Source organism: Pseudochaenichthys georgianus, chromosome 21, assembly GCF_902827115.2.
Source record: "Pseudochaenichthys georgianus chromosome 21, fPseGeo1.2, whole genome shotgun sequence".
NCBI classification, from domain to species: domain Eukaryota; kingdom Metazoa; phylum Chordata; class Actinopteri; order Perciformes; family Channichthyidae; genus Pseudochaenichthys; species Pseudochaenichthys georgianus.
In genome coordinates, this window is record NC_047523.1 from 2,571,573 (window position 1) to 2,584,806 (window position 13,234).

Below are 13,234 nucleotides of genomic sequence, written 5' to 3' on the forward strand. Positions count from 1 at the left end.
TTAGTTGATGAGTAATGCAGAAAGCACTGTAAAATCAATCGACAGAGAATACTTACTTCCGGGTGTAAAATCCTCCATTATCCAATGGGAATGGATGCTCACATTGCTCTCCGTAATACAATAAAGGGGACATGATCAAATCGGAATATAATGTTCTTTTAAAAAACGTTAACTAGGGAACAATCTATTTGACACAGCTGAAGCTCTGGCCTTCCTTAAAAACTAACTAATGTAATACAAATCACAGTAGTATTACACACAATGCACTGTTTTTTGAGAACAAAAATTCGTAACTAATGCACCATAATACATTCTGACGAAAAATAAAAATTATTATGAATACAAATAAAATAAAAGAAGCCTCCCACGAGTTACTACAAGCTATAAAGTAGATTTTAAAAACGTTTTATAGAATAAAAGCTCACTGCGGGACGTTGTAGAAATGCGTGTGTGCACCACGACAAAGGAGCCTCATTCACTTTACATTGGGGTTGTTTGCGTGGTGCCGACACGTAAATGTAACAACGTTCGTGACTCCACCACGCATTGTGGTGTTAAGGAGTCGTGGTGGAGTCACGCATTCTGGTGAGATCAGGTTGGACAAACATGTTGTTTTTGTGAGAACATATTTAAATGTTTTCCCTAACTCACACGTGTTTGAACATGTAGCACGCCCCCCAAGCTGCTGTTTACAATAATTCCAACAGAGGGAGTTGTCTACATTTAAATTGGAGTTGAAGAGAGAAGAGAAGTATGTGACCATTAAGAGATGCATAAGCATAATGAAAATGAGATTACAGGTGCATCTAATATAATGGAATATATTGCCTCCATACTTATACTTTTTTGATTGGTATTATGTAATATTAAATTATACTATTTCTGAGATACAGGATTATGAGCTGTAAGCCGTAATCATACAAATTAAAACAAAAATAGGCGTGAAAATATTTCACTTTATGCGTAAATCTAGAATATATGAAGGATACACTTTTTGATTTCAATTACAGAAAAAAATTACTTTTCTGTGATATTGTAATTTTTGTAGATGCACCTGTAAGTTTAGTTTATTGTCATTACAATACAATGCAGTTTAGAATCCGACCAGAGTGACAAGGAGGACAAAGGAAAGTTAATGCACAGGTGACAAATGTACCCTTGACTGTGTGTGTGGGTGTGTGTGTGGGTGTGTGTGTGTGTGTGTGTGTGTGTGTGTGTGTGTGTGTGTGTGTGTGTGTGTGTGTGTGTGTGTGTGTGTGTGTGTGTGTGGATGGGTGTGTTTTCTGAGTATGAGTTGGTTCAGCCCCTTAGAATAAATTAGCTTGCTTCCTGAACGTGCAAAACGAAAGTCTGAGGGAAACAAGTGCACATGGTGAGAAGACTGAAGGAACAGCACAGCACAAACAGCAAAGGTAATACATGTGAGAAAGGAAGGGAGTAGAGCTACACTACCAAAGTAATTATACTCCTAAAATATCCACACAAAAAAAGGATACTTTAACTACTGTGTTTTTTCTTCACTTCCTATGATGTGGTGTGTATGCAGGGCAGCATGAGCCAGTGGAAGCAGATCCAGCAGCTGGAGATCAGACTCCTGGAGCATGTGGACTACCTGTATGATGATAACTTCCCCATGGACATCAGGCAGGGTCTGTCCAGCTGGATCGAGACTCAGGATTGGTGAGTCCTGCTCCTGTATGTATGTTTTAAAGATGTTTAGCTTTCAGTTAACAGCCTTTACTGTCATTAATATCTTTGCCAGTCTGAATGTCCAAAAACACTCAAACCTAACCTGTCCAGCACCAGCAGACAAACACAGTGTATAAGGTAAGGTATAAGGTATAAGGTCGTTATCCTGCCCCGAGTTGGGACAAAATGAAGAATGCAGCTTTAAAGTATTATGAGTTTGTCCTTAACTTTCCAAATTAACAAACACCTGCACTCTGTCAAGAAAAGAACTCTTGATGGTCTTGTTTTAGTCTTTTTGTGGTCCTTCTCTGTCTCTTAGTTATTTTGAGTCTCTTTGTAGTTCTTTTCTTCATGGTCTATTCGTCTCTTTGTAGTTCTTTTCTTCATGGTCTATTCGTCTCTTTGTAGTTCTTTTCTTCATGGTCTATTCGTCTCTTTGTAGTTCTTTTCTTCATGGTCTATTCGTCTCTTTTTAGTTCTTTTCTTCATGGTCTATTCGTCTCTTTGTAGTTCTTTTCTTCATGGTCTATTCGTCTCTTTGTAGTTCTTTTCTTCATGGTCTATTCGTCTCTTTGTAGTTCTTTTCTTCATGGTCTATTCGTCTCTTTTTAGTTCTTTTCTTCATGGTCTATTCGTCTCTTTGTAGTTCTTTTCTTCATGGTCTATTCGTCTCTTTTTAGTTCTTTTCTTCATGGTCTATTCGTCTCTTTGTAGTTCTTTTCTTCATGGTCTATTCGTCTCTTTGTAGTTCTTTTCTTCATGGTCTATTCGTCTCTTTTTAGTTCTTTTCTTCATGGTCTATTCGTCTCTTTGTAGTTCTTTTCTTCATGGTCTATTCGTCTCTTTGTAGTTCTTTTCTTCATGGTCTATTCGTCTCTTTTTAGTTCTTTTCTTCATGGTCTATTCGTCTCTTTGTAGTTCTTTTCTTCATGGTCTATTCGTCTCTTTGTAGTTCTTTTCTTCATGGTCTATTCGTCTCTTTGTAGTTCTTTTCTTCATGGTCTATTCGTCTCTTTGTAGTTCTTTTCTTCATGGTCTATTCGTCTCTTTTTAGTTCTTTTCTTCATGGTCTATTCGTCTCTTTGTAGTTCTTTTCTTCATGGTCTATTCGTCTCTTTGTAGTCATGTTTGCATTACCATTGTGCGTCTCTCTGTAGCTCTTTGTGTTCCTTTGCATCTGTGCCCTTTTATTGGTTGTGTAATCATTGAGGTCATATGATTGATTTCCAATGATAATAATAATAATACATTTTATTTGTAAAGCACCTTTCATTGCTAAGAGTAATCCCAAAGTGCTACAAGGGCATAATATAGCTGTTTTTAGAGTCAGTGGCCTTCGGAGCCCTCCGGTGGTCTGGGAGTCCACGGGTGAGCAGCGGCTGAACAGAAAGCCCCCGGGTCCTGGGGGGGGGGGGCGAAGCAGATGGTTGGTTGCAGAACAGAGGTTGCATGTGGAGGTTTGTGGGGAGAGTAGTTCCTTGAGGTAGGAAGGAGAGTCCCGTGGACGCACTGATGGGTCAGTCGTGAGATCTGGTTTCTGATCCTGAGTGAGACAGGAAGCCAGTGGAGCGCTTGAAGAATGGGTGTGACGTGATTGTAACTCCAGCCATCTTCTTCATCAGCTTAGCTGGGAATCTTTTGTCTGTTTCCAGGGACACAGCAGCCAACGAGGAGCCCATGGCGGGGGTTCTGTTCACCAACCTTCTGTCCCAGCTGGACCGAGTGCGCTCACAGGAGCAGAACTTCTTACAGAGACACAACATGAAGATCATACAACAGCAGCTCCAGGTGTGTCACCTTCTTTGTGTCCTAGTTATGTCACCTTCTTTGTGTCCTAGTTATGTCACCTTCTTTGTGTCCTAGTTATGTCACCTTCACAGCTCCCTTCATTTAAACAGAGGCTTTATTTTCACACCTAACCAACGCCTTTTCAAAGTTGCTTTACTGCGGTAATAATTGCACAATGCAATCATTTGTTTACTCCCTAGTTTAAACCGCAGCTTGCCCACCGTGGAAACGTAGATAATAATAAAACCTATCATTATTTTATTGTTTAACATGCTCATACTGTCATTTATGAATCGCATAAACACCTTTTACTATGTGTTTTATGCGCAGAGGTGTATGAAGTACTTCTTTCATTTAAGTCACCATTCCGTAACGATGTGCAAATACTCTGTTATAAGTCCTGCATTCATCATTTGACCTGAGACGTAACTGTGTTAGAAAGTTAGGACTACAGTGAGCTGGACCTGGTGCTGCGTACCGGTACGCCGAACCGGTACTGGACTTGAGTCCGGACCTGAACCTGAATGTGAGTCCAGGTACGCAGCACTAACTGGACCTGGGCTCCTTCTTCCTGCTGGAGTGTATCACTACAACAGGAACAGCAGAGGACGGAACAGTGTGGGGGATGAGATAACTATTTGGTTTAAAAGTAGTATATAAAGCAAGAATTACAACATTTAGGAGAATAATAAACAGCACAAGCAACGGCAGCGAGATGTAATCAAACAAAAAAAGCGAATCAAATGTCCAAAGATCCGTGGTGTTGCAGTATCCTGGTGACAGAGGCAGAAAGCCAGCACCATACGCTGCCTGTCATTTCTCAAAGTCAACTTTATTGTTAGTTCCTCTGTCTGTGTTACACACAATCATCCCAGAGAATACAACATATATAAAAAGAAATTTAAAATACATACACACCTTTACACCCACTATATATATATATATATATATATATATATGCATGTATGTACAAATGCTTAGACACAAATATACATATAGCCACATTTAGAGGGGGGCTGCTCTCTTCAGTTCTGTATGTCTGCATACGTTGACTTATGGTACATTTGCTTATTTGGCTGTATACAAATGCTGCGTTCATCACAGTAGTCTCCAGTCATTTTCTTCATTATCATAACAACATAAAGCTTTTTAATTTGAGGTGACAATACTAAACTACAATGCTCTGCACTTACACTTATGAAGGTGTCTTGTAAGCCATTACCCAAAGCCAAAGTCAAAGTTGTGAAAGTATTTCGTGGTGGAATTAACTTCATCATAACGCTGACCATACTCACTTTCAGTAGTTGATTTTAAAATGTCTCCAATAAGAAGAAGTGTGTTCTGGTCTCTGGTGTGTGTGCTGGAGGTGAAAGGGAAGTGTGATGTGTAACCTGTCTCTGTGTGTGCTGCGGTTGCTCTGCCTGAGAGCAGCTTCTGTGTTGGCCGTTCCAATATAAAGGAAGTTAAGAAGGACAGAAGCGACTTTATGGAATTGAAATACAACTAAAGCCATTCTTTTACAAACGACGCACTGACCGCTGGCTGAAGTACTTGTACTCAGCATAATAAAGGTGTTTGTGAAGAAAAGCTTCCCTTCTCTTCTCGTGTGTGAGCTTTTGGTCCAGGCGCTTCACAGGATGCTGTGGTCAGAGCTCACCGACGTCATGAGCTGAGGCTCACATTTTATTCTGGAAAATAAATAAAGCTTTGCAGAACCAACCCACGAGGCTCTCACCGCTGCTTCCTGTGTGCCGCGACGTGTCGCAGTCAATGCTTCTCAGCGGAAGCAGCGACTCATGTGAAGAGTGCCGCCGGTTGTTGTTGTGAAGTACGATTGTGTTTTAATCTCTCTTCAGTTTGACTGACCTATAACCCACATTGCAGCAGGCCCCGAAGGAGAACCCTCGGAGCTTAATCTCTGATGGTCATCAGATTACAAGACCATGTCTGCACTCTCTCCAGGATCACATGTTGTAGCTCAGTAACGCAGGGGACACAAAAGAGAAGTGAGCTTGGAACCAAACTACCTGCTTCTAAATACTAAAAGACATAAACAAAAGTGAGTGTAGGTGTGTGTTCACGCCGCTCAGTCGTCAGTCTGGCCATGATGCGGATGAATTAAAACGTTCTCACACCTGGAGGCGAGAACAAAGCGTTCCTCTTCCCACAGCAGGACGTTTCTCAGCAGGCTTCTGAACGGGCTCATGAGCAAACCAGTGCCACACTCTGCATAAGGATCTGAGTCATGTGCTGAGAGAGAAGGCAGGAGGCGAGTCTGCTCCATATCAAAGACCTATTTGTTTCCGTTACAGGTTTTATAACGCCCTTTCAAACAACTTATTATATTGCACGTATGTGTCACACCTTTGGCTCTAAGCCTTTACTTTTATTAGGGTGGAGGTTTGGTCCAGGGACAGCCTGAACTTCATTCCTTTTCTGATGGTATGATAAGTAAACAACATGATGACACTTCTCTGAGGACACTGCATAGGTGCTTGGTTTGTCTGGAAGGCAGAGATAAACATACACCGTCAGCATTACCCTGCTGCCGGTTGTTGTAAGCTTACATTAACGACATCTAAGACTGTGAGTGTAATGATCTGTGTGTGTCCCCAGGTGAAATACACATCAAACCCCACGGTCATGGCCCGGGTGATCTCCACCTGCCTGAGGGAGGAGCGGCGGATCCTCTCCAGCGCCTGCATGCAGGAACAGGTTTGTCGTTTGTCTCTGAGAGGGAAAGTCCCTCCAGTTCCTTCACAACGTCTGCTGCTGGTAAGCCAGAGCTGCTGCCAGGAACACACTGCTGCACCCACACATCCCAGCTGCTTCACCCTCTTCCCCAGAAGCACGGCTGCATGACATAACACTTCTGTTCCTTTACTTATGAACGTGCTGGAAAAAACAAGATAGCATTTTAATATTCAAGGAAGGCTGTTGTAAAACAAAATGTACAGGTTGATGACGATTTTTGTCATAAAACTTTATTCAGCAAAAATCAAAAGATTATTACACACTTCTGTGTAGTCCACTGAGTCCACTATGCACTTCCTGTCACAGTGCATGTACTTCTACATGGCCGTTTTACTAACGCAGAAATAACAATCTCTTTTCCTCTTGACTATCATGACCTGAACGTAAACGCACAGGACAAAGCATTACCGCCATCTTTGATTCAACACTCAAAGATTCAATAGCTGCTCCAACAGTGCAGCATACAAGACATAAGACATCAAACTAAATATAAAAAGTGCAAGAAGAAACTGCAGTAAAACCGTGCATGACAATGGTACACGCAACCCTGGGAGGTAACCGGAAAAGTACTCCCTAGGTGCCCTTGAGCTATGCTCCCAACTGCTCCCCGGTAAATGGTAAATGGACCGTATAAGTAGAGTCCAGAGTTGGGTGTAACACGTTACAAAGTGATGCGTTACTCTAATAATATTACTTTTGTCGGTAACGGAGTAGTGTAACGCGTCACTTTTATAATTCAGTAATCACACTACAGTTACTAACATTGCCCCGACACGCGTTACTTCGTTACACTGACAGACAAGAGGGGTTTCCGCCGCAGGTGTATATGTACGTAATCTGCGCGTCCACATCTCCACGTGCAGTGCTGCATAAACATGGCTGAGTCAGCGATAACTCTCGAGGGGTGGAGGTCTGCCCATTATTTTGAGTTAGTCCGAAGAATAGATAGGAATGTGACGGTGAGGTGCAAACTGTGTCCAGGCCAGAAGCTGTTATCCACTGCTGGAAACACCACGTCAAACCTCAACACACACCTGCAAAGAACACATGCTAAGGTGAAGCTAATAGCTAGGACCCCCAAACCCAGAGGGAGGATGTTGTGAGTGTGCTGCAGCAACAATTAGAATTTGGAGGACCGGTAACCAAAGCAGAGATGGACAGGCTTGTAGCATCCTTCATAGTAGAGGAAATGTTGCCCATGTGCACAGTGGAATCACCATCGTTCAGAGATATACTGCGCAAAATACAGATAGCAGGAGACACGAAAACGAGTTACTTTATGTAGAGAGTAACGAGGTAGCCTAATACATTACTTTTTTTTAGTAACCACCCCATCTCTGGTAGAGTCCATTTACCATTCCAGCGTTTCACTCTCACCATTTCACCGCTAAGAGTACCTGGATGCAATGGACGAAAACACTACAAGTACAGAGGAAACCATATTGAGACCCAGCACAAGATGGTGACGACAGTAATATGCATTGTCATTGTGATAATGTCAGCATGAGTGCAGCCTCACGGAGCTGCGAGGCTGGGTTCGACTGGTCCATGCTGCTTTGTGCTTACGTTTGAAGTATCAGGCCATGTCATCAGATCCGGGAGCAAAGTGTTATGCTGAATCCTTGATTACAAGAATAAATATAAGTGATTGAAGAACAGATGTTTGAAATAAATCTTTCAAAACACATTCAGAAGAAAATAATGCTCTCCAACAGGGTCCACTGGAGAGATCACTGCAGAACTCTGTGGCCTTCGAGAGGCAGAAGAGCATGGACAACAGAGTGGCCATCATCAGGGGCAGCGTGCAGGTAACTGACACACACGCGTTTCAGGCAACATCAGAGCAAATATAAAGTTCACCCAATGGAATGATGTTTACATGTCTGCCTGTCTGTGTGCAGCTGATGGACCAGGCTGTCAAATCCATCGAGGACATGCAAGATGATTTCGATTTCCGCTACAAGACCCTGCAGGCACGAGGTGGTCCCTGTGAAAGCAAACTTATTTCTTACTTCTGTGCATTCGAATAACATGTTTTTCTCTAAAATATCTGTCGTTGTGTGTGTGTTTGTGTGTGTGTGTGTGTGTGTGTGTGTGTGTGTGTGTGTGTGTGTGTGTGTGTCGTAGAATCGTCAGATGCTCGACAGAACCCTGAGATGATGAAACAGGAAGTAACGACCCTGCAGGCTATGCTTAACAGTCTGGACTTTAAAAGGAAGGTATGCATTTGTATCAATGTGTATCAAAATGCCTTCCAGTGTACAAATAAAGGATTGTATAATTTACAACAAGTATGGCAAGGCAAAGCGACTTTCTTTAGATAGAACACTTTAAGTCCACTAAAAATGCTTTACAAAAGATGGTGCTACAACAAAGTGCAAAATAAATGCCTTAGTTAAAATGATTCTGCAAAAAACAAACAAGCTTAAGTAAAATAAGACAGATTTAGAATACAATATAAACAGTTGAATAGATAAACGATTTGAATAGTTATTTGATGTAATAAAAGGCAAATAGAGAAGTCTTTAGCCTTGATTTAAAACAAGTGAGAGACGCAGTAGTATTGGATTGTAAAGCATTTCAAGCATCACAGCGGTCTTTCCTTACCTTGGTCAGGAGATCTTGTCAAAGATGGACGATGTGATCAAGGACATTGAAGACCTGATGAGCTCTCAGCTCAACCCGGAGCTGCAGGACTGGAAGCGCCGGCAGCAGATCGCCGCCATCGGGGGGCCGCAGCTCACCGGGCTGGAGCAGCTACACAGCTGGTGAGGACTTCTAAAGGATTATTACGTGTACTCTCATACATGCATTGTAATGTATTATAATAACATGTTTGCTTTTAAAGCTGAATCAATCTCTTTATAGACATTAATGATGAACTTTTATAAAAAATCTAATGTGTAAATATTCTCTGTAAGCTACCACTAGTCAACGTACAATATTGTCGCAATATCGATTTACATTACATTTAGCTGACGCTTTTATCCAAAGCAACCGATTACAAGGACATTCTCCCTGTTGTAACTAAGGGCTAAGTGCCTTACTCAACGGCACACTAGTGGTGGTGTTCCAGGTGGGATTTGAACTCACAACCTTCCGATCTACAGCCCACCTCACTATCCATTAGACCACCACTATCCAGATACTTGTTTAAAAATATTGTGATATTTGATATAATTCACCTAGCCCTAGATTCATGATGTGTTCATGATGTGTTTTAAACGGAGGAATAGTTTGCACCTGTGATCGTATAATGATGAATCCCTTTTAATCTCTACTGAAGGCCGTGTGCACAAACAGAAGTTGAGTGTTAAAAATCCTTCAGCAGTTCTGAAGTGGAGCCTCTGCAGGCAACACACTCTCACTCCATAATTGTCCAGGAGCGACGTTTGGTCAGGGTCCCCAGTTGTGACGCTCCTAGGCTCCTTCAGCTTCATAAAGGGACGCAAATAGCTTTCAACTGATTGCAATGTATTCCCATCTGCGGCGGGATTTGACGCTCATGGAAGCACGGCATTCGTTTGTGTCGGCTGCCCTTAAAGGCAATGTGAGCGTCCATTCCCATTGGATAACGGAGAATTGTACACCCGGAAGTAAGTATTCCCCTTACTGTCGATTGATTTTACAGTGATATCTGCACTACTCATCGACTAAAAAACACCAGATTATCCTTGTTAATTACACAACATTGATTGGTTTAAATTGTGTGCAATGCTTTTGTATTTTTCCCCTTCGATTCGGAGAAACAAATTGAAGAGTTTATTGCCGACCACTAGAGGGCAGCGTCACTGCTGTCGCTGTCCGGATATGCCGTGCTCTGACCCGGTAGTGCCGAGCGGCCATTTTAGTTCAAATATTGTTCATTCACTCCGCCTCGAGTTGAGACGTTCATCCACTCATTCATGTAAGATTGTTTCCACTATTGTTTGGTGTGTCTTTACTCTATGTAATTGAATATATGTGTATTGGTCATGACATGCATGTATGTAGTACTTTGTCAGCTTATCTTATCTAGTATCTATCTAGTACTTTGTCAGCTTATCTTGCTGCATTGCTCTGATTTAGGGTGTCGTCATCCTTGTCATTAAAGTACCGAAACTGACATTGAGGAGTGTGTTTCTTCATGACGACACCATGGTCGTTGTTGGATGCCCTGCCCCCGGCTGCGAGTTCGAATCCGAAGACTTGTCTGAAGCACTCGTCATTGCTATATTGACGATTTAGCTACCAGCACGCAGCGCCTGTCATGGCCGCGCCAGCCCAGGCGCCAGCCCAGGCCCCAGCCCAGGCCCCAGCCCAGGCCCCAGCCCAGGCCCCAGCCCCTCACGGCCCGAGACTCGATCGGCCCTAAGTTGATGTGGGCGTGTCGATAGAGGAATGGAACGTGTTCATCCGCCGTTGGGACGTATTCCGCGCCGGCACAGGCATATGGGATGCCCAGGCCCCCTTCCAGCTGTTTCAGTGCGCTGGGTCTGTACTTGGAGACAGCCTATTGAAAGCCGTCCCCGACGCCGCTTCCGGACCCTTGCCAGACCTAATCACCGTCATTCGTTCCCTAGCTGTCATCCCAGTCGCTACATGCGTCCTACGCACCGAGCTACTTCAGTTCCGCCAGGAACACGATGAGACCGTGCATTCGCTGCCAGAGTGCGGGGTAAAGCAGAGACATGCGCATATAATGCGGTATGCGAGTGTGGTAAGGACGTGGACTATACCGACCACATCATCCGTGATGTTCTGCTCAATGGCATTTATGACTCGGACATACGACGTGAGACGCTGGGGACACCTGACGTCCTGGTTAAGCCAGTTAATTACGTAATTGCACTCGTCGAGAACAGAGAGATGGCCCGTAACGCTCTCCCGTCGTCCTCCCTATCAGCCATGTCGTCATTCCGGCGCCTGAAGACGAGTCCACAGACGAGCCCCGCCCCGAACCCTGCGGACGGGGCTAAACGTGCCTCGTGCCCGGAATGTAAGAGCGTCTTTAACGTCTTCATGGAGGGGCCTCGCGGGTGGAATCCTAAGCCTCACCAGGTGTGCATCGGCTGCTACAGGGCACGCCGACAACAGAGGCGTCAACAGCCGTCATCCGACAGTCAACAGGCCGCCATGGGGTCGGAGCCGGTCTCCCAGGTCTCATCGGTGCAAGCCGGGGCCCGCCCTGGCCGACGTCACAGGAGCCATCGCCGACGCCGCGCCCCTACGTCGCACGGATGTGTCAACAGGCAAGCACCTATCAGACTCGAGCACCACATCTTCTCCAAGGGCGAATGGAGACGGGCCAGGCTGAGAGACCACCCCCGAGCATTAATCACCATCTCGATGGACATGCCAGTCGGGCTGAGGGATGGCACCGGGGCTCGGCCGACGGAGCTCGGATATCCGCCGTCGCGGACACTGGCGCGCAGTCGGACCTTTGGTCGCTGGAGGAGTTCCTGGCCTGCGGTTTCTCGCGGGACGACCTGCGACCCGTCAGCCTCAGCCTGTCGGCCGCCAACCGCTCCCCTATAACCATCGAGGGAGCGTTCTTCGCTAGGCTCTCGACGACCTGCAGCGGGGGGCGTGTTACATCCTGCCGTTCCATGGTATATGTGAGCAGCTCGGTCCGGGCCATGTACCTCTCCTACGAGTCGTTGCTCAACCTCGGCCTCTTGCCCGTGAACTTCCCATCAGACGACGTTGCAGGGGGGCCCAAGGACAGGCGTAGCCCTGACACGGCTGACATGCCAGACCAGCCCTTGTCCGTCAATGCGACGAGGTCAGCCAACGGCGGCTGCGTGGGGCCAGGTGACCCCCGGGACGCCCAGTGCTTATGTCCTCAGCGCACGGTCCCCCCAGCGCACCCCGCAGCACTGCCGTTCCCTTGTACGCCAGAGAACAACAACCGGATGAAAGGTTGGCTACTCGGGAGATATGCCTCGTCGACGTTCAATACTTGCCCCCATCGAGCACTACCATGCATGGAGGGGCCACCTATCGAGATGCACATGGACCCCACAGCTACGCCTAGGGCATGTCACACCGCGGCTACAGTGCCTCTACACTGGCAGCGGAGGGTCCACGATGACCTCCTGCGGGGCGAAGCCCTTGGGGTCATTGAACATGTGCCATACGGCGAGCCAGTGGCGTGGTGCCATCGTATGGTAGTCACTCGGAAGCACGACGGTTCCCCACGCAGGACCGTGGACCTCTCCCCCCTCAACAAGTTCTGCCAATGTGAGACCTTTGCCACTGAGTCCCCGTTCCACCTTGCACGCCGCGTCCCGAAGGGCACCTGGAAGACCGTCACGGATGCCTGGAACGTCTACCACAGTGTCCCCCTGCGTGAGTCGGATCGCCACCTCACTACCTTCATCACACCCTTCGGCCGTTGGCACTACACCAGGGCACCACAGGGTTTCCTGTCATCAGGGGATGGCTACAACCGTCGGTTTGATGCCGTCCTCTCGGACTTTGAACGCAAGGAACGTTGTGTGGATGACACCCTCCACTATGACACCGACCTGGAGCAACACTGGTGGAGGACCATCGACTTCTGGACACGTGTCGGCCGGTCGGACATCGTGTTGAACCCAGACAAGTTTCAGTTCGCGGAGAGGTGCGTCGATTTCGCTGGCTTCAGGGTGTCGGAATCTACCATCGAACCGCTCCCGAAGTACTTGGACGCCATCCGGGACTTCCCCACCAGGAGTTGGTTCGGCCTTGTCAACCAGGTGGCCAACTACGCGCAGTTGCGTGAGACGATGGCTCCATTTAAGCCGTTCCTCAGCCCACGCTGTGTGTTCCTATGGTCCCCCGTTCCGGAGGAGGCCTTCCAGGCATCCAAGCAACCCATAATGGAGGCCATCCGCGAGGGCGTGGAGATCTACGACATGCAGAAGCATACCTGCCTCCGCCCTGACTGCTCCATGCGTGGCATTGGCTACTTCCTGCTCCAGCAACATTGTCACTGTGCCTCGGGCATTCCGGACTGCTGTCCAGGTGGATGGAGGATCAC

General features: G+C 46.2%; 1 protein-coding gene across 3 annotated transcripts in view; it reads left to right on the forward strand.

Moving 5' to 3' along the window:
* The first annotated feature begins 1,336 nt into the window (after nt 1-1,336).
* The window catches only part of stat4 (signal transducer and activator of transcription 4), a 42,661-nt gene continuing 30,763 nt past the window's right edge, over nt 1,337-13,234 (forward strand). For all 3 annotated transcript variants that reach the window (XM_034109802.1, XM_034109804.1, XM_034109803.1), the window contains exons 1-8: nt 1,337-1,412; nt 1,547-1,680; nt 3,342-3,477; nt 6,094-6,192; nt 7,947-8,039; nt 8,133-8,211; nt 8,359-8,450; nt 8,848-8,999. In XM_034109802.1, coding sequence (XP_033965693.1) covers nt 1,553-1,680; nt 3,342-3,477; nt 6,094-6,192; nt 7,947-8,039; nt 8,133-8,211; nt 8,359-8,450; nt 8,848-8,999 — 779 coding nt within the window. In that variant the 5' untranslated portion in view covers nt 1,337-1,412; nt 1,547-1,552. The remainder of the gene's footprint in view (nt 1,413-1,546; nt 1,681-3,341; nt 3,478-6,093; nt 6,193-7,946; nt 8,040-8,132; nt 8,212-8,358; nt 8,451-8,847; nt 9,000-13,234) is intronic.